Below are 24244 nucleotides of genomic sequence, written 5' to 3' on the forward strand. Positions count from 1 at the left end.
AAAATCACAGCCAACAAATCCAACCTCTAACTGTACCTTCAATCCAAATTACCAAAAAGTAAAAGCCATAAAACCTTTTGGGCTCCGTACAAAACCACTAGTAGAAGATGCAGGTATCGCAATCACCAATATCCATAATGTCAACCAACTAAGCCTTCCACCCTGGCTACTAAAATACCCTGAAATCATCCTTGAATTAAATAACCTCCCAAAAAATCAAACCCATCCACTAACCTATCAAGAAAAACTCCTTATCATTCAGGAAAAATACCCAAACCATCAGCACATATACACAGATGGGTCCAAAGACAGCAACAAAACCGGATGCGGAGTCGTATCCACTAACATTACCTTACAGAAGCGACTACCAGACCATGCCTCAATTTTTAGTGCCGAAGCCACAGCCTTAGATATGGCACTAGATCTCATCACTGACCTTACCCACAACAAATTTATAATTTTTTCAGACTCCCTATCGGTACTCGAATCCTTAAAGAATAAAAATTTAAATAACCCACTACTCATCAAACTGCTACAAAAAATACACACTCTCTCACAAAACAAAAGTATCAAATTCTGCTGGATCCCCAGTCATTCTGGAATTCAGGGCAATGAAAAAGCTGACATAGCTGCCAAAAATGCTTTAAAACTCCTTAAAAGCAATATAAAAATTCCACATTCTGACTACAAACAACAAATAAATAATCTGATTATGAAGAAATGGCAAGAAAGATGGAATAACTGTCCAAATAATAAACTTTTCAAGATCAAGCCCACAATAGAAGAACGATTACCAGATGCCAGAAGATCACGTAGAGAGGAAGTGATTTTGTCCCGTATTCGCATAGGACATACGCACATAACCCACTCCTTCCTGCTAAAAAAAGAAGACCCTCCAGAATGTTTTGCATGCCAAGAACCTTTTACAGTAAAATACTTTCTTTTGGATTGTGGCGATCTCGCGCATATCCGGCAAAATTATTACCATGTCAACAATATGAAAGAACTATTTAAAAAAATAAACTCCAACAAAATACTAACATTTCTGAAAAAAGTAAATCTATATAAAAGAATATAACTTTAATTCAATCCAACTTTACACCCCACCCCCAAAAAAGGAAGGAAGCACATCACCTAATGATACAAAAAGTCTGATTTGACTCACTGATTAAATTAAAATATCTATTCCAAAAAGAAAAAAAAAACTGAATTCGGCATTAAATAACCAAAAAAAAAAAAAAAAAAAGGTTGATATGCCGTAAAACCAAATCAAACCAACCAAACCTAACCCAGCATCATTGGGGACATTGAGTTATAGAATTTTCTGTGCCAAAAAGTTGATCAAAAGGTTGACTTGTCTCACATTATGGATTTGCTTAATCATTTAAAATTTTCTTTTACTCGTTCTGTCATATTTGGCTTAACATCTATTTTACATGCTGGCATTGACTTCCACACTATCTCTGATCAGGTTTAATAGTAATAATTTTACTGTGATAACTAATAGCTATGACAGCCGTGTTTGTTACAAAAGTGGACTATTCAAATATAGATTAACGTTTGGAATGCAGATTGGACGCTTTTGGAACTGAAAGCTGCGAATGTTTTGAGAAGTTGTGATTCATGAAACTTGGTAGTTAAATTTGTAAGACGAATATTTGGCTTTGTAAAAACTGCTTTTGATAAATACTTTCAATCAATCAAAAATCGAGAGCAAATATTGACGGTGAAAAGTACGCACGTCCTGTGCACTGCTCCACTGGTGTGGATCTGGCAGAGAATTCACTGTACATAAAGAAATGAGTGGCAGTAAGATAATGTCGACATCAGCAATAAGTTTTTTGTTTCAAGTCTTAATTTGTGATTAAACTTTTGGGAGAAATGATTTCTCCAAATAAGGCACCAATTCATCAGACAAAATTAACAAGTGTTGATTCCACCTTTTATGTAACGTGACATCCTTAAAGTTGAGGATTTCATTACACATAGCAATGAAAAGCAACGTCTTGCATAAGTTTGAAGAGCATTAGAATTTCATGTGGTGCTTGTAAAGAATATATGGGGTCACATCACATGTGATGCAATTTAATAATTGCTTTCAACCGGAGTTTTCCTGGAAAATCTGTTCTGTTTTTTTTTTTTTACTCATATCATGTTTAATGTTTCTGCAAAATTTCAAAAAATTCTAAAGCGTAGTTGCGAAAAGTGCGGACAGATGAACGGACGAACAGACAAGGGTAAATTTACAGGTTCACCCTCCTCTTGTTGGAGAACCAAAAAATTGTATGATAATTTCAATGAAGAAAATGGAAATGCAATAATAAAAAAAACTATAGGGAGTTTCCTTTTCGTAAAAGTTCTTGAAAACATTCTACATATTCCGGCAGTTTACATAAGTTGCCGGAATATGCCAAGGCAACATTCATAGAAAAACAGGACATTCTCTGCATAAATACTCAAAATATTCTGTAAGAAAAATATTGCTAAGAGCTCATTTAGAACAAATTTTCTCCAATTAGATTTGTTAAAAAGTAACAAGACTTTATTAATACCACTCAAAGATACACTGTCACTTAAATGATGAATAATGAAATGGTTGAAAATAATGAATGATGCAGAGAAACGGTCTCCTAATAACCTATTCCATAATTGGAAAGTTAGAAACTGTTAGGCACATAAGGGAAAGATCTTTATAGTTGTATTAGAAGACGAGTTTCGCGCATGTCTTTTCTCCAATGATTTATCTGCAAACTTTCAAGGAAAAAGATGTTGATTAATGAATGTTTACTTTCACTAATAGATGGCTTTAAAAAATGCATTTGTTATAACATTTCAGTCAATAAACCAACTAAATAACTTAGCAATGGTGATATTGCAGGATTACAAAAGTTACCTCCCTTGATTGTCAAATCTTTCCTTGCCCAATACTAATTTCACAACCCTATTATAAATTTAGCAATTTGTTTTCTTGTTCAATTTTATTACTAAAACAATTGTCTGTATGCATTTTGTCTTTACTCTCAGGCAAGTTGAAATCCTGTCTAGAATGCCACTCTGTTGAATGAATTAATATATTCATGGGGAGTAGAATAGAAAATGAACCTTGGGTTTGCTTTCGGTAGCATCCTAACACTTTTGTCAGAAACTACGCTTATGGAATGTAAAAGATTAAAGGGTAAAAATTGCTGTTTTCTGGGTTGGAATCTATCCATATAACTCTTATCACCCACTAGTGTTTTACCTTGTAATACATAAAGTGGCTTCATGCCTTGTCTGGAGCAATTTCTATAAAAATAATCATGATGCTCACTTTAAAAAAAAAAAAAAAAATGCATTAAAATAGACACGGTACATCAAGATCCCCCCCCCCCAAAAAAAAAACATTTAACCTTTTGAAAAGAAATCCCAGTTTTGTAACAATTGAACGTTTGTATTTTACCATATTTCAGGGTGTTCTCCGCCATTGTGTTTGGTGCTATGGCTCTGGGACAGGCAAGTTCTTTTGCACCCGACTATACGAAAGCCAAAGTCTCTTCTGGTCGGATCTTCAGCCTTCTTGACAGACAGCCAGCAATCGATACCTACTCTCCACACGGTCAAAAGCTTGTAAGTAAAAATATTCTTTTCCAAATTATTTGTAATAAAGTATAGGTCTTAAGATCGTAATGTTCATAATTGCAATGTAGTTAATCATTACTCTAAGATAAGTCATAATTATGTGATAGTAATGGTCTTAAATTTGGATTGAAGTCAGATCCACAACGTCCTTTCGGTTTCTTAAAGTCACAATGAAATCTCCTCGGCTTCCAGTTTATTTTTTTGTCTTCGTCTTTTTCCATCAAGGGTTCATTGAAGTACTTGGTCGGCAATCCTCCGAGGCCAATCTTAGGCTATGTGCTAATCTAGATGTCATTTGCAGATTGACTACACTACCTATGAGTTAGTGCAGTCTTTAACTTGGTTGGTAATTCGAGCGGTTCATTTGATCTCTAGAATCTTTCACAGATATTAGGTTGGTGCAAAAATGTTGTGTTTTTGACGTTCAACTATATATATATATATATATATATATATATATATAACATTTTTGCACCAACCTAATACTTAAAATCAAACTCTGAATTTCTCTCGTGGCTGATTTCAAGATGCCGAGTTTCACTTTCATATAGCGTTGTGGACAAGGCGTTGCTTTTATAAAATCTTTAGATTTGAGTGAATGTTTTTCCTTTTTGTTTATTGCTATTAACACTTATTGAACTGAAGATAAATTATCTTTACATGCTATTTAAGAATGTACATTTAAGTTTTACATGCAAAATTACATTGTGAAACGCATAACTTAATAAGTAACACTTTTGGTCAATAGTTTTGTTAGAAAACCCCCTGGAAATATATTGAGCACTTTATAAGTATGAAGAGCCGTTCTCTTGGTTCAGTCTCTGAACGATTTTTTTTTTTTTTTTTTTTTACTTATACAATTTAATTCTTGTGTAACATAGCACACATGGTGTATGTGAGAAAATCAGCAGCATTAGTATAACTGACAAGCGAAAACCTTAGCACATATGCAAATTAAGTGTGCATGCGCTGAGGTCACGGGTAGGGAGGAGTACAAGCACTTGCTCGAGCAAAAAGAAACAAGTTAAGGACCAGGGAAGATGGACATGTAAATGAGGGTAAGGAAGCATTAGCTATGGCTAGCATGAGGTGGCAGGGAAAGACTCTTTTAAAAAGCATGTGGTATATGGCAGTGTCGTAAAGTGTGAAAAGACTTCTGAAAGAATGAAATGTGTTACTGTTGTAAGAACCATGAATAAATGCATTTCTTTTGCATTTAAAAAAAAAAAAATTGCTGAGTCATATTTCTTTTTATTGCTTTCCTTTCTTTTTGGTTTGTTCCTTTGTGATGAAGTCTCTGACAACGGTCAGTGGTTGAAATGTAACATGGTTAAAGTATAACGGTATCAAGTCGTTTGAATTTATGACGGACTTAAATAGCTTTGTCTGAAAAATCGATATTTGATTCTACTTAAACAGAAATGTGGATTTTTTTTTTTTTAAATCTGCTATTCACATGATGAAAAGAATTCCAATCAGTTATATTTTATATTCGGCCATAGATATCCTTTAAGATGAACTTCACGGAAAAAAAACTTTCAATGGATGTTTATTAGCAAACCTGATACTATTTGTATGCTAGGAAGTAAAATAAAAGGAAAAATAAAAGGAAAAAAGTTTATCAGAACAATAGAGGAAGTTGTTTACACAAAAGAAGGCTAAAATATGATTGTTAATCAGTGTGGCAGTGACGGGAACAGAAGTTCAGATAATGTATTTTAGAGTAAGTTTTAGAAGTGACAATGAGTTTTGTGACAGTTTAGACCGTTTTCAGTTGGACACTGTTAAAATGCAAGTTGTGGCTCGGAGCAGATTGAGATAAGCTGATGGCAACTGATGAACACTGCCCCAACAGACAACTATGTAGCTGTGGACCATAGTGTTTAGAGGGTCGATGGTGTCATTCACACACGCATACACACAGTGCAACTGATATGCATAGAATATATTAGTTTTATTTCATACTTGTGAACTTGTGCCCCCCCCTAGCTGTTGCCAATGTAAGAGGATGACTTCCAGAAGAAAGATATAACCATGAAAACAACGTTGTGGTCAACATCTGTTATCGAGTGGGAACCACGTGGTTGCACAAATCATAAGGTGTCCTTTTTACAGACCCCATTTCCATAGGAGAGGGATCCTAGCAAAATAAATATTCATAGGCATTTTGATAAAATCCCTTGAGAGTGTATTGTGGTTATATGAGAAAATAAAGCTGTGTACGCATTGTTTCTTTTCTGTGTCTTATGTTATACATTAATACATTAGGGGTCATTTCGAGTTAAAAATTTATTTAATGCCCCATCTGAACTAGAGAAAATTATGATTTAAATGTGTATGTCTCGTCTAAATAACTAACGATAAATATCTAATATGGCCGACCGGACGGGTGATCAAAAGTCAGATCGAGCGTACCGGAAAACGAAATGAGACCAATTTGTATAAAAAAAAATATTTGAATTTACACTTACCTCCCTTGATAACTTTTCATTTTTGTGATCCAATTTCAACCCTGTTGCTATCAGAGCAGGCTGTTGGAAGATATTGGCTTCCTGACTCTAATGCATTGCATATTAATGTTGTTGCTTCCTTTTTGCAAAACTCTATCATTCTGCAAAAACAAAATCAATTAACCCCTACCCACCCCTTTTTGTCAAGGTAGGGCCCTAGAATATGCCAGTTACCCCCCGCCCCTCTGCAGAGTAAAAGTCTCTCAATAAGGCTACGTGCATGGCGACCCATGATTCTTTCGGATGGAATCCTAGTGATTGAGCGAATTATGGTCCAAGCACAAAGAACATGGCCCTGCAACATGTTACTTTGATGTTTATTTGGGCCAGATGGGATGTCAGAAAGGCCCGATCTGATTAATCGGTTGGCCACGCCAACCCCCATCATAGACAACCTACTCCAAACCTAATAACTTTAACCCCCCCCCTACCAGTAATTTTTATCCTTGAATATATGATGGCAAGTGGTGCAGGGTCAATCAATTGGAAAGATTAGGACTCACCACATTTATCTTCATTGATACATATCTTTTTGAGCTACATCGTGAACAGGAAACAGAAAGTGCTTAACTACTTCCCAAAAGAGTATGACTTTCACGTAGCTCCAACATAAGATGCTTTAAACATATTGAAAATGGAAAAATTCCATGAGTACAAATGTAAAGTATTTCCACACGAAGACTAAATAGACAATAAAAACACAAAATAAACTTTAACTCCAAAAACTAAGAGACTTATAATGAAAGCTTCTCATTCAATGAACTAGAAAACGGCACAAAAAAAAATCCACAATAGGACCGAATAAAGTGTACTGGTTTCCTTAAACAAATCCTGCCTGAATCAATACTCCTAAAAATTTACAACATTTGGAAAACAAGATTTCCCATAGTCAAAATAGGAAAAGATACATCAAACTCAAAACTACGGACTAATAGTCCTCACAAGCTACCTATGCAAAACAATTGAAAAGATGGAATCTAACATGGTATTTAGATGCCAACAACATAATTAAAAAAACAAACTGATGTACGGATCACATCACTAGCCTGGAAAATTATGTTGGAAGCCTTCATAATTAAGGAACATGTAACTATATTTTTCGACCTTGGAAATATGGTATCATAAGATCTCCACAACATTGGACTAAGAGCTAGACTGCCTGAATTCATAAAGAACTCAAGATAGATCCTTCCAAGTACGTATAGGATCCACAACATTAAAACATTAAAATTAACATAAAAGTACTCGCTCCTGACATCCATAGCTCTCTATGTAGATGACTATTCAATCAGCTATAGATTGACGCACATTCAAACCATTAAAAGAAAATTACAACACAACATTAAGAAAATTGATAGATAGGTATCTAGAAATGTTTTTTAAAATTTTCCAAAACTAAAGGAGTCCATTTCTGTAACCAACATAAACTCCACAATAATACAACTCACAGATTGAAGGAGAAAAAAATCCCTTTGTAAATGAGCACAAGCACCTAGGAATCATTTTTGACAGAAAATTAAACTTTGACACACATCAATTATATTAAAACCAAATCCAATAAAGCATTACAACTCCTAAATGTCATAGCCCACATATATTGGAGTTGAAAAAATACACTGCACAAACAGTACAGATCACTGTGAGATCTAAAATAGACTATGCCAGCTTTATTTACCAATCCACCAAGAAATCCTTTAAAAGCCCTGAACACAATATGCCACTCTGGACTAAAACTAGCATTGGGGACGTTCCAAACCTCTCCTGCAGAAGCGCATCAAACCCCCTCCAGAGTTTAAAAATCAAAACCTTAGATTAAAATACTACACAAAATTAAGAGCCAACCCCACTATTCCAAACTTAATAGTACTTTAAACCCAATTCATGTACACCTCTTTGAACAAAAAGAAAATATGATCAAAAGTTTTGGACTGAATGAAACGGATTTTCCAAAGAAGCAAATCTACCTATAACCAAAATCCATGAAACTGTCCTCTTCGAAACCCTTCCTGGAAAATAATACTCCCCATGATAGACAAGCTTGAGTAAATATACACACACACAAAAAAAAAAAAAAAAAAAAACGCCCAATAAGTTTCCAAAATGATTTAGACAAAATCGAAGACAACACTCATACAGATGGGTTCAAACAAAATGACAAAACAGCCAGTACTGTAGTACTTAAATAAATCAGTTAAAAAAAAAAAAAAAAAAAAAAAAAAAACTCTCAAAAGAAACTTCCATTTTCAGTGCAGAAATACAGGCATTAATTCTAGCATTGTCTAATCTCCAACAACAAAAATTTCAAATATATATTTTCAGACTTTCAATCTGCCCTAAAAGCAATTAAAAATATAAATAATCCTCTAATTGAAAACTACTCCATAAACTAACAAAAACAAGATTCCCTGCTGGATACCAAGCCATACCGGCATATAAGGAAATGAATTTGCTGATTCAGCAGGAATAACTGCCTTAAACATCCTAACTGGTTGAAATTTTAAAATCTCTTCCTCAGCTCTTTTAAAAAAAAAAATATCAATATATGCACAATGGAAAACTGAACTTGCTGGAATAAATTTCCCAACAGTGACAAAACGCCAAACAAGTCACGCTAGGGATATACTCATTTTACCCACTTATATCTTTTGTAAAAAGACAATCAACCCATTTGTATTCCATCTCAAACTTCACTCACAATTAAACACATTCTAATTAAGTGCGATGACTTTATAACAACGAGGAATAGTTTATATAAAGGGAAAAAACATAAGAATCTGTTCAAGAAAAACAAGCCCACACCATACTTTCATACAATAAAAAAAATTAACTGTTAGGAAAATTCTTTTAAATAAGAATAGCTTAAACTTTAGCACTCTTTTTTTTTTTTTTTTTTTTTTTTTTAACATCTTCCTAAGAAAACGAAAGTCTTAGCCAAGTCCAATCATTGCACATACTTAAAGCAATTATGACTATATATGGATGACTTACTCGGATAAAGTACAATTAAATCAACATTTAGCTTTGTTCTTTTATCTTTTCTTTCAAAAGATAGTCTTCAAAATTCATTTTCAAAGTTGGTAATAGCGACGCCTTTTTAAAATACTTTTTCTTAGTTTTGACTTGTTGAAAGAATTTTTAGATTAACGTTTAATACATAAACAAGATAGTATTTGAATTTTAACCAATAAAAAAAACGTTCTTTTAATTCATAAAAATTAATATAAGTGACAAATTGTTTATATTTTATGATTTTATTTTACTTTGCTAATTCTATTGAATGATATTTATTTCTAACATGGCCTTTTATTTATAAAAAACTTAAAACAAAATGTCAGCTAGAGCATGGAGTAAAGGCCTCGTAAATAATCGGCATAAAATGACCAAAAGGGTTGACATGCAAGATCTAACAAAACAATTTCAACCGTAATTATTGAACCTTTTCATCATTTATGCAAAAGCCGTCCCATTTCAGCAACACAATGCGATCATAACCACCTCCATTTTTTTTTTTTTTTTTTTTTTTTTAATACATGAATTTAAAAAAATTTTAACTTGTTTCTGCAGAGTGCATATAACAGCAAAGTAAGTTTCAAAGGAGTGAAATTCCATTACCCGACTCGTCCAGGTGTAGAAGTGCTTTCGGAGATGAGTTTTGACGTGAACTCCGGCAACACCTTGGCCCTCGTGGGTGGAAGCGGTTGTGGTAAAAGCACATGCCTACAGTTACTCAGCATCTTTTATAGACCAACTGCAGGAGAAGTGGTAAGATTCGTTATACTCCCTACCCAACATTCGCTTTATTGTCCTTCCGTTTGAGTTGTGCCTCTTTTCCCACCCCCTACTACGTTCACTTCAATTTTTGAAAAAAAAAATGCCCAATTCATTTTTTCAAAGTTGACATCTTTTCATTAGTCTTTAGATGGTCACGACTTGAGTACGTTGAATGTTGCCTGGCTCCGAAAACAGATTGGCATCGTCTCTCAAGAACCAGTCCTCTTTGATTGTTCCATCCGCGAAAACATTGCTTATGGAAACCTCACGGAGAACATCCCTATGGAAAAAATCATTGCTGCAGCTAAAATGGCCAACATTCACAATTTCATAGCTTCGTTACCAGAGGTAAAAAAGAATACCTTTTTGTTGTATTTTACTTTAAAAAAGAAAAAAAATGCATTACATATCAGTTAATGAATTTATAAAGATACTTGAGAGATATAAAAACGAATTGAATAAAACTTGTATAAATCGACTATTAGCATTTATTCTCCATTACAAGTGAACTTAGTAAATTACTTAGGCCAAAAAAATTTATTTGGAAAGAGGTCTGTAACGCATTAATCCAAGATTCCTTTAGGTGAAAGTGCAAAGGGCATAACTATTCTCCAAGTCTCTTTAAGGCAAGCGAAATAACAAAGGCAAAGAGTTAATTCTCTTTAAATAATATATCTAACATTGATGAAAGCAAAATTGTTTTAGGTAGGCTTGCACTTTCAATACTTGTACTATATTGGACTCTAATATAGATTGCAAATACTAAAAGCGGATAAATGTCTTGTGACTTGTCTAGTTGCATTCATAAAACTTGTGAGGGGGAGAGGGAAGTATTAGACGATCTGGCATTTTGCTAAAGTTGTTAATTATTCGTTGAGTTTTGTATTTTGTGCATTCTTCAGTACTTTAATTTTCTTTTTTCAACAGGGTTATGAAACACAAGCCGGAGATAAAGGGACCCAACTCAGTGGTGGACAAAAACAGCGAATTGCAATCGCCAGGGCCTTAATACGCAACCCCAAAATCCTTTTGCTTGATGAAGCAACATCTGCCCTTGATACAGAAAGTGAAAAAGTAAGTTTGCCTCGTTACTTCTCTTCAACTCGACTATATTTCTAAAGAATATTAGAATGGCATCTCTTATAAGAATGTTGGATCAGATTAGTTTATAACTTTACCTGAAATGTCCACTGACACGTGCAGCAGCACTGAACATAAAACTACCTCTTGATTTTGATGATTGTAAAAATTAACTTTGTCATTTCTGAAGATGGACAGCGTATATTTCAGGTTGACGAGAAACTTGTGGTTTAACTTTTGAAGTCCGTTGAACATATCTCGGCTCAAACAAATGTATTGATCGAAATAAGCACCGCCAGAATCGACACGTTTTTACCAATGCAAAACAAGCATATTTATGCCAGTAACGTAAAAATCTTGCGTTCTGGTGGCAATGAAGTCGCTGAAGGCGTTTTTGATATTGCTTAGGTTTTGAAACATTTCTCATGCAGAAAGTTGAGATTCTTGAAAAAGTGACAGTCGGTAGGTGAGAGTTCTGGAGAGTATGATGAATGAGGCAGTTTCTTAGACCAATTCGTTCAGCTTCTGCAGGGTCAGTTTGGCAATATACGGTCGAGCATTGTCGTGGAGGAGAATTAGGCCTTTTCTCTTGACTAATGCTGGGTGGTGTTGAAGTTTCTGATAAACTGCATTCATTTGTTGACAGTACATTTCCACTGTAATGGTTTTGCCTGTATTAAACAAAACGAAAAAAAACAAACTTATGGCTGAGACCGGTTGCAGAACACCAAATAGTCAGCATGACCTTTTAGCTTTGGGAAGTGTCCTGGAGATTCGTCAGTGCCTAAACACTGAGCTGAGCATCACCAGTAGTCATAAAGAACCCATTTTTTCACCGCAAGTCACAACCCGGTCGAGAAACTGGCTCCTGTTGCATAAAAGAATGGAAGATAACACTTTATAACTGTTTCTTCTGGTTGTCGTTCAATTCATGAGCCGTCCCCCTTATCCAGATTTTGTCTTTTCGATCTCAAATAGTTGGAAATCGTTGTATACATTACGTCTAATTCAGAAGCAAGTTCTCTAACAATTGTGCGTGGATTGGCTTCGACTAAAGCTCTTAATTGATCATTGCTAACATCCAATGGCCGACAACTATGCTCATCTTCAAGACTTTCGTCGCCGCCACGAAATTTCTTAAGCCACTATTGTGCTGTTCGTTTAGTAACGGTTACTGCGTCAAACGCTTCGTTGATATCGCAAGCTGTTTCAGCAGTTTTTGGCCTAGATTGAATTGAAATAAAACTGAATTTGCTGTTTTCCCATCTTGTATTCAACGTTCTGAAAAGATATAATTGTTTTAAAAACGATTGTAATTTAAACGACTAGATGGAGCGAAAAACGCACTTAAAATTATGTAAAGGTATTATAAAAAAATTATTTGCAAATACATTTGAAATCAAAATGAAAAATTCCACAAGAACCTTGTTTACCTAATATATTTAAACGGCTGAAATTATCTCCCTTGAATTTGAAACTAGTATATTTTTATTCGACTTTAGAATCCATTCTTTATAGGGTGAGAAATCTATACTCCTATGATTGTGTGTGTGTGTTGATATATTAAAAACCTTTTTCTATTTAAAAAGAAAATACATTTTCGTTATATATGGGTCGTGAAATTGCATTCATCTGCAAAAGATCTAATTTGCATAAGCTTTTAAATATTCATTTTAATTCTCTATTAGTTTTTTTTTTGGTTGTCTTATGGGATGATCATTAGTTAACTATTACGTGCAATTATATTCATGCAGGTATTTTACATGATTTATACTTGCATAAAAAGGCTATAGTAAATGCAAACCTTTCTATATTTATGAGTATGTGTGTGTATATATATATATATATATATATATATTGAAAACATTTTTGCCTACCAAACTGTTTTGTATAGACATGAAACTCGAATATAGGGTATTCGAACGCATGTAAAACTTTATATTTGGTTTTTAGCCGGGGAAAATCGGTGCAAAAGTGAAAATTTTAAAAAATGGAATTTGTCAGGTGAAGGTTGAACGACGGCATTACGAATATGCATGCATAACGTAATAGCTATTGGTTCATGTTTTAATTTTTAGCCTTGCAGCAAACGTCTTCATAGCTCAGGCATTAACGTCCAAAGAAAAAGTAAATTGTAAGCTAAATGTTTTGGTTTCGATTTTCAGTAATGACGCAAAAACCATTTTTTAACTTTTAAATCATTACAGTAGTGACCCAGGATACGGGTGGCCCTTGTATGTTTTTTTTTTTTTTTTTTTTTTTTTTTTTTTTGTTACGATGTGGAATACAATGTTTTTTCCTGCTCCTAGTTATGATATTATGTAATTTGATTATATACATGTGTATTATATACGGCATTGTATTGTTCCTAATTTTTAATGCCGTATCCCGAGGTTCTACTATACTATATATTAGGTCCAATACAATGTAGTAATAAATACGAAATCTGCCTTAATCAAAATATATTTAAGCGTATTTTACGGCCAGACAATGCTGGGCGGCCTGCTAGGAAATAAATCAAATTATTACAGCTGATATTAATTTTCAGTTTTTCTGTCATTTTATTTTCAGGTTGTCCAAGAAGCTTTAGACAAAGCTCGTGAAGGTCGGACATGCATTGTAATTGCTCACAGACTCTCAACTGTCAAAAATGCAAACAAAATTGTCGTCATAAAAGATGGAAAGGTCCACGAATCTGGAACTCACACAGAATTATTAAACAATCAGAAATTATATTATCGTTTAATCAATGCTCAGAACATTTTATAATTTTTTTTCTTTCAAAAATTTTTTTCCCCCCCCAAATATTTTATGGACTACATTCATTGTAGAATTTTGATAAAGAAAATGAACAATCATTTCACTTTTATCCTATTTGCAACAATCAAGATTAGCAAAATAAATTTGGAGGCTACCCTCCAGCTTTTAATTTTAAAAGCAGATTACAAAAAATAGTAAAAGAAAATATTTTTCTTTTCCTACATAATTATTTTCTTTTTTCAAAAACTAACACATTTAGATCATAACATCCTTCATAAATGCATATAATTTTTGTAAAGTTGAAAAAGTATCTTTCCCATTTGTTATCTACTTAAAGTTTGGCTTATTTTTTTTTTAAACTAATTTTAAAATATTTCATTGACATGTGACCGAAATTGAACGGTTTGTTTTTATTTGAATAAAAATTTTACAACTGAACAAATTCGTCTGGATAGAAAGTTTCAAATTCGCTCTACAATAAATTAAATTTTATGCTATGATTCTTGCTTTTAGGGGTTACGTGTATTAAATTCTATTTTATAAAAATGGGTCGAAGCAGCAATTAGCTGCTCCTTTTTTTTTTTTTTTTTAAGTCATGAGAATACTTTGGATGACCTATAATACAATAAATCTCCCTTTTGGAGGAAGTACTACAAAATGAAGTTTGTCTTCAAATTAGTGAATGGATTATCCCCAATTCCGATACAATTACTGATTCTGTTCTAAATTCCAGATTCCGTTTTTTTTTTTTTTTTTTTTTTTTTTTTTTTTTTAAGGCCTAAATAGTTTTTTTTCTGAGATTACATGTGGGCATATATTTTTGCAAAACGTAAAAATACTTTACAGTTTAAAATCAAATATCAATCATTTGATCATTAATATCAGCAACAGAAAGTTAAGTTTTACAAACAAAACAAAAAAAAATTGGTTTTGGCATCAGAAAATACACTAACTTTTCCGATAAACCACCCTAAAACTTTCCTCCAGAATTTATTTTTCTATATAGTCACCACCATTCTCAACGTACTTTTATCATAAATTCGATGACGCACCTCTGCGCCTAACGCACGTCCATGACTAGGGTTGCGTTCTTAGTCTCGCATTGTCAAAATCTGCAACTTACTAAACTTTCAGGTCATGAATGCATAAGTTCAGTCATCGTAATAATGCAACTTGCAATCGCCTGATCTATTCCGGCGGAATAAAAAAAAAATAGGAGGCACTACTTTTGGAACGTCCCTCGTATCGTTTTATGAAGAACTCATCTTTTACACGTCAAACATGGCTCATCTACCATAAGTGTAAACTCTCATATGAACTTTATACCACAACCATAAAATTCCTCCTAAAATATTATTGAAAGCTTTCATATAAGGCGCAGTTTTTAATGTCGTCGCCAGACACAAGATAGTATAACAGTTTTTAATGTCGTCGCCAGACACAAGATAGTATAACAGTTTTTAATGTCGTCGCCAGACACAAGATAGTATAACAGTTTTTAATGTCGTCGCCAGACACAAGATAGTATAACAGGTTTGTTCTAATCTATTGAGTACTTTTAAAACCTATAAACACACACACACACACACACACACACACACACACACACACACACACACACACACACACACACACACACACACACACACACACACATATATAAAATGAGAGATACGAGTATGTACTCGTGACGAAATGAAAAATCATGTGAATTGATAAAATAGTTTTTGATTTTCTTGAAATAAAAAATATAAAAACCCGGAGAGCGGCTGTCTTGTCCGCTATTTTGAAGGCAATATACAAAGGGAGATAATTTAGTAATTTAAACTTGCGAGATTTTGTAATGCCTACGAGTTACTATTAATCTCATTACAAATTATTTTATAAAAATAAGACTACTTAATCAATTTACTTACCTTTCATTTATTTTCTCTTCGTTATGAGTACGTACATTATACAGATTTTTATTTTTTTAAATATACAGTGACTTCTGGACAATAATTCTAACGTTGAAGAAGGCGAATAAGCAAAATTGACAGTATGGAAAGTATTGGTTATCAACAAAACAGTTCATCTAACATTCATTCTGTCTTTACAATTACAAGGGAGAGTTACTTTATTAGCTCTTGTAGAATATGATTGATACCCCCCCCCCCCGTGTTTTTCCAACTATTTTGTTCACTGAATATGTTAGTGTCTGAAGTTACTAATATTTCATCAATTTACTTATTGGAGACAGATTCGTCAAAGGAAACGTTTTCTGAATCATTGAGAACAAAAATGGAACTGTAAATAAGTCTTTTATCATGATTTTATAATTTTGTTGACTGTTAAATATAGTATAAAAGATTGTATAATTAAAATAAAGTATTAATTTAAAACTGGTTTGCCTATTTTTAATTAAAATTGTTTTTTTTAACTTGTGAAATTTATTTATCTGACAGGATTCTATGATTTCCATATCATTCACATGTCACACCACACTGAGAAACTATCATATACAGAAACTAACCTTTTCATGAAAGGTATAATTTACATATGTAATTTGAACTCGAGTGTATCTCTTTCTCTCCTTCATTTATGGCGCGAACCGACTGATGTAATCGCTATATTTGTCGTAAGTCTGAGTACTTTCCAATCCTTCTGGAGTCATCGTCAGGGACAGGTTACTTAACTGGTTTCGAACAACTTACGTATTTTTTTTATATATCGTGTATATACTGAATAAAATGCTGCCTAAATATACAAACATATGCATGAGTGACGCTTCTGTCTGTATGAGAAACGGTCTCTACCAAACTTGAAACTTGGTATGTAGGAATTTTGAGTCTGTGGAACAAATTAAATTTTTTTTTTTTAGCCGGTAAAAAAAATAGTAGCTAAGAGGTTCAAAATTGAAAAAAAAAATGGAATTTAGCAGGCATAAGGCAACTAAACGTGTTATTTGCGCATGCGTAGAAACATCTGACTTTTCCAAGTTTTTGTATGTGTATTTTAGGTTAAACAGTAATGAATAAGGCTGGAGAGCTGTTTTAGTTTCAATTCTAACTGATAAGTCATATTCTAAAACCTGCTGAAATTACTAAATATTCAGTACAATATAATAATCAAGAGTATTGACTGTAAAATAATACGACTCTTGAACGAATTAAAATCTATTTAAGCGTATTTTACAATCAAGGAACGTGTGGGTGTCGCCCTAAAGAAAACAACTCTACAGCTTTATTTTTAAATTTTTATTGAATAAAGCAATTCATATAATTTGATTATGTTGTAGAGCGGACCTCTATTCAATGTAGCCGTCTTCAACCTCAATCGCTGCTTCGATACGGGTGTAAAAGTAAAAGCATGCCTTTTCCAGTGGGAGCTTGGCGATCAGGCTGGCTTTGGTGTTGTGGGAGGTCATGTTGATGTTCTTGAAGTATGGCCAAACGAAGTAGTAAAGCGAGTTCAAGTCGGAAGGGGGGCAGTGAGAGAAGCTAAGCCTGGGCCTCTTCGGCCTTGTGGACTGGCAGTCTTGCTACCACACCCAGGGTTTGCCAACAGCCACCTGATCGCATCCTGGTGCTACCAGATCAGGCTGCCCTGTGGCTTCCTGAGACGAAATGCACCTACATTGACGTTTTTTTTTTTGTTTTCTGATCTTTTTTGTAAAACTTAATTATGTTCTGCAAAACCAAAAACAAAAACAACAGCCTATTTCCCCCCCCCCCTTTTTATTTTATTTTTTCCTACCTTACTCCCGGTCCTGGATATGACCTTAAACTACATCCGATGGTGAGGTCCAGCTTACGGGCTTGGGGAGTGTGGAGCCACCTCTTAATTGCCATTGCTCCCAGGTCCACCCTGACCCGGAGTGGTAGTACCTGTTAGGGTCCCAACTATGGGTTAAATAGAAACAGATTTTAAAAAGGAAAAGAAACAACAAAAAAAGAAAGAAAAAGAAAACAAATATATTCTATTAAATTATCTATTTATTTATTTAATTTTTTGCCCTGTCGGTAGGGCATGAGAACAAACCGACTGTCCCCCTGCAGAGGGTAAAAATCCCTCAATGGGGCAACCAGTTAGCCGTGGGTTGCTACCCGTAAAGTCTTAGGACGTGATCCTGGTGATTGAGCGAGCCTAAACCAGGATACATAGAAGTTTAGGCACCGCAACACATTACTTTGGCCCTTACTTCGATTAGACGGGCGGTCGGAGAGGCCCGATCCGACCAATCGGCCAGTCACGCCAAGCCCCACCATATATTGCCCATTCCAAAAACCCACTACTAATACAACACATCCCCCCCTCTCCCACAAATAACCCTACTCCCTAATATATGATGGAAAGCGGTGGCTGAGGGTCAATCGATTAGGTGTGAATATCGATGACGAGGCTGTAAACCCCTCAGGATTGCTACAGATCCCATAGCAATATCAAGAGAGAACAGATAATCATTATGATACCACCAAAGTCGGTTATATCATCATTGTATCCCTGTAGAGGCTGGGCGAATGGGTTTCCCCCCAGGCTCTTCCCAAATAGGACTCCGAGGTGGGTGGGGAACAAAGATGACGAAAAAAGAAAACAAAATATATGGCTTATTCCTCCCAAAAACCACCCAACCACACAAAGAGAACCCACTCTGATGTCTCTGACATCAGTAGCTCTGACGAAGAGACGATAAAACCAAGGAACTCAACATTCGTAGTAATAGAATCAATGGTGGAAACTCCTTTGAGCAAACTATCACCTTTTAAAATTGAAAAAAATCTTAAAACTCTAAAACCAAAGTCTATTAAAAAACAATTTAACGGCAGCCTACTAATAGAAACCCATAACGAAGAACAAACTAAAGAAATATTGAAACTAAAATTATTTGAAAACATCAAAGTCAAATGCTACAGACATCCAACCCTACATACCTGCAAAGGAGTAGTGAAAAGCCACGAACTTGCACTTTGTCCCTTGGAGGAAATCCGGACAAACTTACAGAAACAGAATGTGTTAGATGTTCGCAGAGTTCAAATTAAAAAAAACGGTGAGAAAATCGATACCAATACATATATACTAACTTTCGATTCCCTCACCATACCCAAAGAAGTGAAAGTCGGATATATGAAAATAAATGTAGAAATTTATATTCCAAACCCCCTCCAATGCTTCAAGTGCCAGAAGTTTGGACACCATCAAGATCGGTGCACACGATTACTAGTGTGTGGAAGATGTGGAGAAAGTGGCCCACACATTGACTGCAGAAAAGATTTCAAGTGTGCCAACTGCCTGGGAAACCATGGCGCTGGCTCTAGATATTGCGAAATATGGAAAAGAGAAAAAGAAGTGACCAAACTAAAACATATAAAGAATATATCCTACCCAGAGGCCAGGAAAATCATCGAAACTAAAACATATGCAGATGCAACAAAAAAAATTAATCCAATCAACAATCAAAATGGTCATATACATGTAACGGATACAACTGACAAGAAAATTGATGTCCTAAGCAAACTAATAAAGGAAATGAAAGAACTATTAGAAGAAATGAGGAAAATGAATAGTGCAATGTCTGCAACCAATCCAAGGATAATATTAAGTAAAGACACTACTGAACCACAAAAAGAAACAAAACCACAAACCATTTCTACAAAAACAACCGAACAACCATCAAACACATCACAAGCCAGAAAAGAATCAAAAATCCCCCCAGACAAAAAAAACAAAAAACAAAAACAGGAAAAGAAAGATCCCGATCTATATCTCGAACAGGGACTCCGACAGAAAATAGATTTGAGGGATTGGAGACGATGGAAGTTGAACACAATTCCAAATGATGAACAAAATATTACAATGGAATATCAGAGGGATAAAAGCAAACCAAAATGAACTCACATTATTAATAACAAATATGAGCCCAGCACTTGTCTGTCTACAGGAGACCTTTCTGAAAGAAAATAATACCATCAACATAAAACACTACACATCTTACAACTACATAAATAAAGATACGGACAGAGCTTCTGGAGGCACATCAATACTTGTGAAGAATGAAGTCCCTCAAAGACAAATAAATATAAACACAAACTTGCAAGCAATTGCAGTTTCAGTGACTCTACATAGAACTATAACACTTTGCTCAATATACATCCCTCCAAAAGATACAATCAACGAAACTGAGATAACTCAATAAAACAACTCCCTAAACCCTTTTTTCTACTAGGAGATCTCAACAGTCACAATGTAATATGGGGAAGTAAAGAAACAAATAAAAAAGGAAAAGAAATAGAAAACATAATAAATAAAAATAATCTATGCCTCCTTAATAATCAAAACTACACCTATATGTACCCAGCAACAGGTACTTTCACCGCCATTGACCTTACCTTATGTGATCCTTCCATATATATGGACTATGACTGGAAAGTACACAATGACACCTGTGGGAGTGATCATTTCCCAATCATCCTGGAAAGTCTAAGTACTAGCACTGAACAAAAAACACCCAAATGGAACCTACATAAAGCGGATTGGGAAGACTTCCAGGAACAGTGCAAAAACCAATTAATTATCGAAAAGAATGATGAAGATGACCATTTGAACTACTTCATTAAAACACTCACAAACATAGCAAATAATACCATACCGAAAACAACCAAAACCAACAATCACAACAAACCTTGGTTCACAAAAGAATGCAGAAAAGCCATTAGAGCTCGACGAGCTGCCTTGAGAAAATTCGAAAAGTATCCAACAAGCGAAAATCTGGATTTCTTCAAAAACAACAGAGCAAAAGCCAGACGAATCATAAAGGAATCCAAAAGAACAACCTGGAGAAATTATATATCCAAAATTAATGTGAATACCAAGGCGAAAACAGTTTGGAACATGATGAGGAAAATAGAAGGAAAGTGTAGTAGTACACCAATATCCCACATCTCTAAAGGCAACAAAATATACACCGATCAAAAAGACATTTCCAATAACCTGGCAGATAATTTATCAAAAATTTCATCATGTGACAGACAAACAGAGAAATTCAAAAAGATCAGAGAAAAGGAAGAGAAAAAGAAAATTCTATTTAAATCACAAAATACTGAAAAATACAACCAACCTCTTACCTTGCCTGAATTAAAAGAATCGCTAACCAAATCCCATGACACAGCTACAGGGCCCGATGAAATTCCATATGAAATCCTCAAAAAACTTCCAGAAGCCTCAATGAAATACCTACTTGAAATTTTCAATATTATATGGTCCAGTGGAAACGTACCCGAGACCTGGAAAGAGGCCACAATAATACCAATCCCTAAATCTGAAAACTCAAACATCCAATCCCAATCAAGTAACGTCTCAGATCCATTGAATTTCAGGCCAATAGCTCTAACAAGCTGCATTTGTAAGACCATGGAAAGGATTATAAACAAAAGACTAATCTGGTTCCTGGAAACAGAGAATCTTATTACAGAATTTCAAACAGGATTCAGGAAAAACCGAAGTTCAATAGACCACATAGTCAGACTTGAAACCTTCATCAGAGAAGCCTTTGTAAGGAAGGAACATTTAACAGCAGTGTTTTTTGACATGGAAAAAGCCTACGATACTGTGTGGAAGTACGGTGTTACAAGGGATCTGAAGGCGCTTGGACTAAAAGGCAGAATGCCAATTTTTATTGAAAATTTTTTAAAAAATAGACGGTTCAGAATAAAGGTTGGCACAGCTCTCTCGGACTTGAAAGAACAAGAGAATGGAGTACCTCAAGGGAGTATACTGTCAGTGACCCTGTTCAGTATCCGAATTAACAACATTGTAAAAAACCTTAACCCTGGGGTAGATTGCTCCCTATATGTGGATGACTTCCTAATATGCTGTAGATCTAGATATATATCTATAATAGAAAGGAAGCTTCAATTGTGCTTAAACAAAGTAATGAGATGGACGGAAGAGAATGGATTTAGATTCTCCAAAAGAAAAACGAAATGCATGAATTTCTGCAAACTAAAGAACATGCATAATGATCCTGTCCTAACCATGGAAGGAATGCCCATACCCGTTACTGACCAGTACAAATTCTTAGGGATTTTATTTGACAAAAAGTTAACATTCATCCCACACATAAACTATCTGAAAAAAAAATGTAACAAAGCTGTAAATCTTTTGAGAGTGGTAGCACATACCGATTGGGGTGCAGACAGGGAAACACTCCTTAAACTTTACAGAGCACTAGTCCGCTCAAAGCTAGACTACGGTTGTTTCATATATGGATCAACCCGAACATCATATATAAAAAGCCTAGACCCTATTCACCATACTGGCCTAAGATTGGCCCTAGGAGCATACAGAACTTCCCCCGTGAACAGTCTATACACGGAAGCACACGAACCCCCACTAGATCTAAGGCGAGAAAAGTTAGCCCTTCAATATTTACTGAAACTGAAGTCTTGCCCAAACAACCCTGCATACCAATGTACCTTCTATCCTAAATATGAAGAACTCTTTAACATGAGAAGAAAAACTATCAAAACGTTCGGGCTCCGAATGAAGGAAAGCATTGAAGAATCGAAAATTCCAATCTCCAGCATTCACAACTTCATACTGCCTAAAACACCCCCATGGACCATGAAACAAGTTGAAATAAAACTCAACCTAAACAAAAAGTCCAAATCTACCACAAACCCTATTGAATACCACGACGAACTTCAACATTTAAAATTACAATAATCAGACTACACCTTTATCTACACAGATGGGTCTAAAAGCAACAATCACACTGGATGTGCAGCAACGTACCATAAAACCACAATGAAGAGAAATCTTCAAAATGAAGCATCTATATTCACTGCAGAGACTATAGCTATCGATCTAGCACTCAACATAATTTCAGAGGAAGCCACCAAAAATTTCATCGTTCTCACAGATTCTCTATCAGTCCTATTATCTATACAAAATCAAAAACAAGAAAATCCACTAACAACAAAATTAATAGAAAAAATCAATATCCTTTCAACTACTAAAAACATTATTCTTGTCTGGATCCCCAGCCATGTGGGGATCAAAGGCAATGACAGGGCAGATACAGCTGCAAAAAAATCTTCTCACCTTCCAACTGACAATTTTAAGATTCCACATACTGATCTTAGACCCCAGATAAAAGCATACATACAGGAAAAATGGCAACTGCGGTGGAGTCAGCAAGAGGGCAACAAATTATACTCAATCAAACCTGAACTTAAGGAACGATGTCCGGACATCAAGAGATCACGCCGAGAAGATGTGATACTGACTCGGCTGCGCATAGGGCATACCAACTTTACTCATTCTTATATACTAAATGGAGAATCGGCGCCAGAGTGCATCCCATGCCAGGAGACACTCACAGTAAAACATATCCTAGTTGGGTGTGATGACCTTGCCCCAACTAGAAAATTATATTATACAGAAAGCAATATGGAAGACCTTTTTGAAAAGGTCAACTCAGCAAATATTCTAGCATACCTAAGGAAAGTAAATTTATATAAGAAAATTTAAGGAAATTTTAAGTCATCCAAATATACACATCCATGTATAAATACAACATTTAATTTCTTAGTTCAATTTTATAAAAAAAGGGAGGAAAGGCTGAAAAAGTCATTCCCCCCCCCTCCCAATAAAAAAAGTTAAAAAAAAAATAAAAAAAAGGACTCCGGCATTAAATGACCACATAGGTTGATATGCCGTAAAACCAATCAATCAATCAATCACCCTGATCGCACCAGGGGATCGCCACACTCTTCAGTACATCCAGGTACACTTTGGTGTTGACTTTCAAGCCGACTTCAAAGTGGTCCTCACTCGAAGCCAGACCATAACCATGGCCGGAAACTTTTTTTTATCACCCTGGCACATATCCCTGTTGTTCGTGGACATCCGGTGATGCATTTTGAGGGTTCTGGCAATGACCCTGTTATAACATGGATCGGCAGATAGCATCTCCGATCTTGCTCGTTGAACATTTCACTTTCAGACATGATAGAAGGCCCCTATATCGTTCTTGAGATTTGTACAAAACTAGCCAACTAGTAGATCGTCTGCAACAGAAAAAGAAAACCGGTTTTCATCAAATGGAATAATATCGTCTTTTCTAGGGCGACAATTTTATCTCTACGATATATATATATATATATATATATATATATATTATAATAAAGAAAAGAAATGTGTATATTTTTATTACTAGCAGGACCCGTTGCCCGGTGGTAGCATACTTTCCCCTCGCATAAAGAAAATAGTACGGTTGTTGCCCAACCCCCCCAGACTCCTAATGTTAAGAACGGCTTTCGAAATGCATCCCATTTTGTGAGTGGGTGTGGTTTAGTAACAGTTTTCTCAATGTATTGCATGCTGGTTGCATTGTCGTTTTGCTCATGCGTAATAATCTAGTGGGCAGGTTATGTGTCAGGGTATGGTATTTTTGTTGACAAGACTGGAGATAAGTTGGCAAAATACTCTCGAAGCCTCTATCACTTGCTAAATTCCTGTAGTCGCAT

At 35.0% G+C, this 24244-nt stretch overlaps 1 protein-coding gene across 1 annotated transcript in view; it reads left to right on the forward strand.

The window, feature by feature from the left end:
- LOC145291074 (ATP-dependent translocase ABCB1-like) overlaps positions 1–24244 on the forward strand; it is a 290243-nt gene that overhangs the window by 46846 nt on the left and 219153 nt on the right. The window contains exons 19-23 of the mRNA XM_080136587.1: positions 3450–3606; positions 9693–9890; positions 10041–10247; positions 10827–10973; positions 13551–13742. Coding sequence (XP_079992713.1) covers positions 3450–3606; positions 9693–9890; positions 10041–10247; positions 10827–10973; positions 13551–13742 — 901 coding nt within the window. The remainder of the gene's footprint in view (positions 1–3449; positions 3607–9692; positions 9891–10040; positions 10248–10826; positions 10974–13550; positions 13743–24244) is intronic.

This window comes from Euprymna scolopes, chromosome 12, assembly GCF_053919585.1.
Source record: "Euprymna scolopes isolate OS-2025 chromosome 12, ASM5391958v1, whole genome shotgun sequence".
NCBI classification, from domain to species: domain Eukaryota; kingdom Metazoa; phylum Mollusca; class Cephalopoda; order Sepiida; family Sepiolidae; genus Euprymna; species Euprymna scolopes.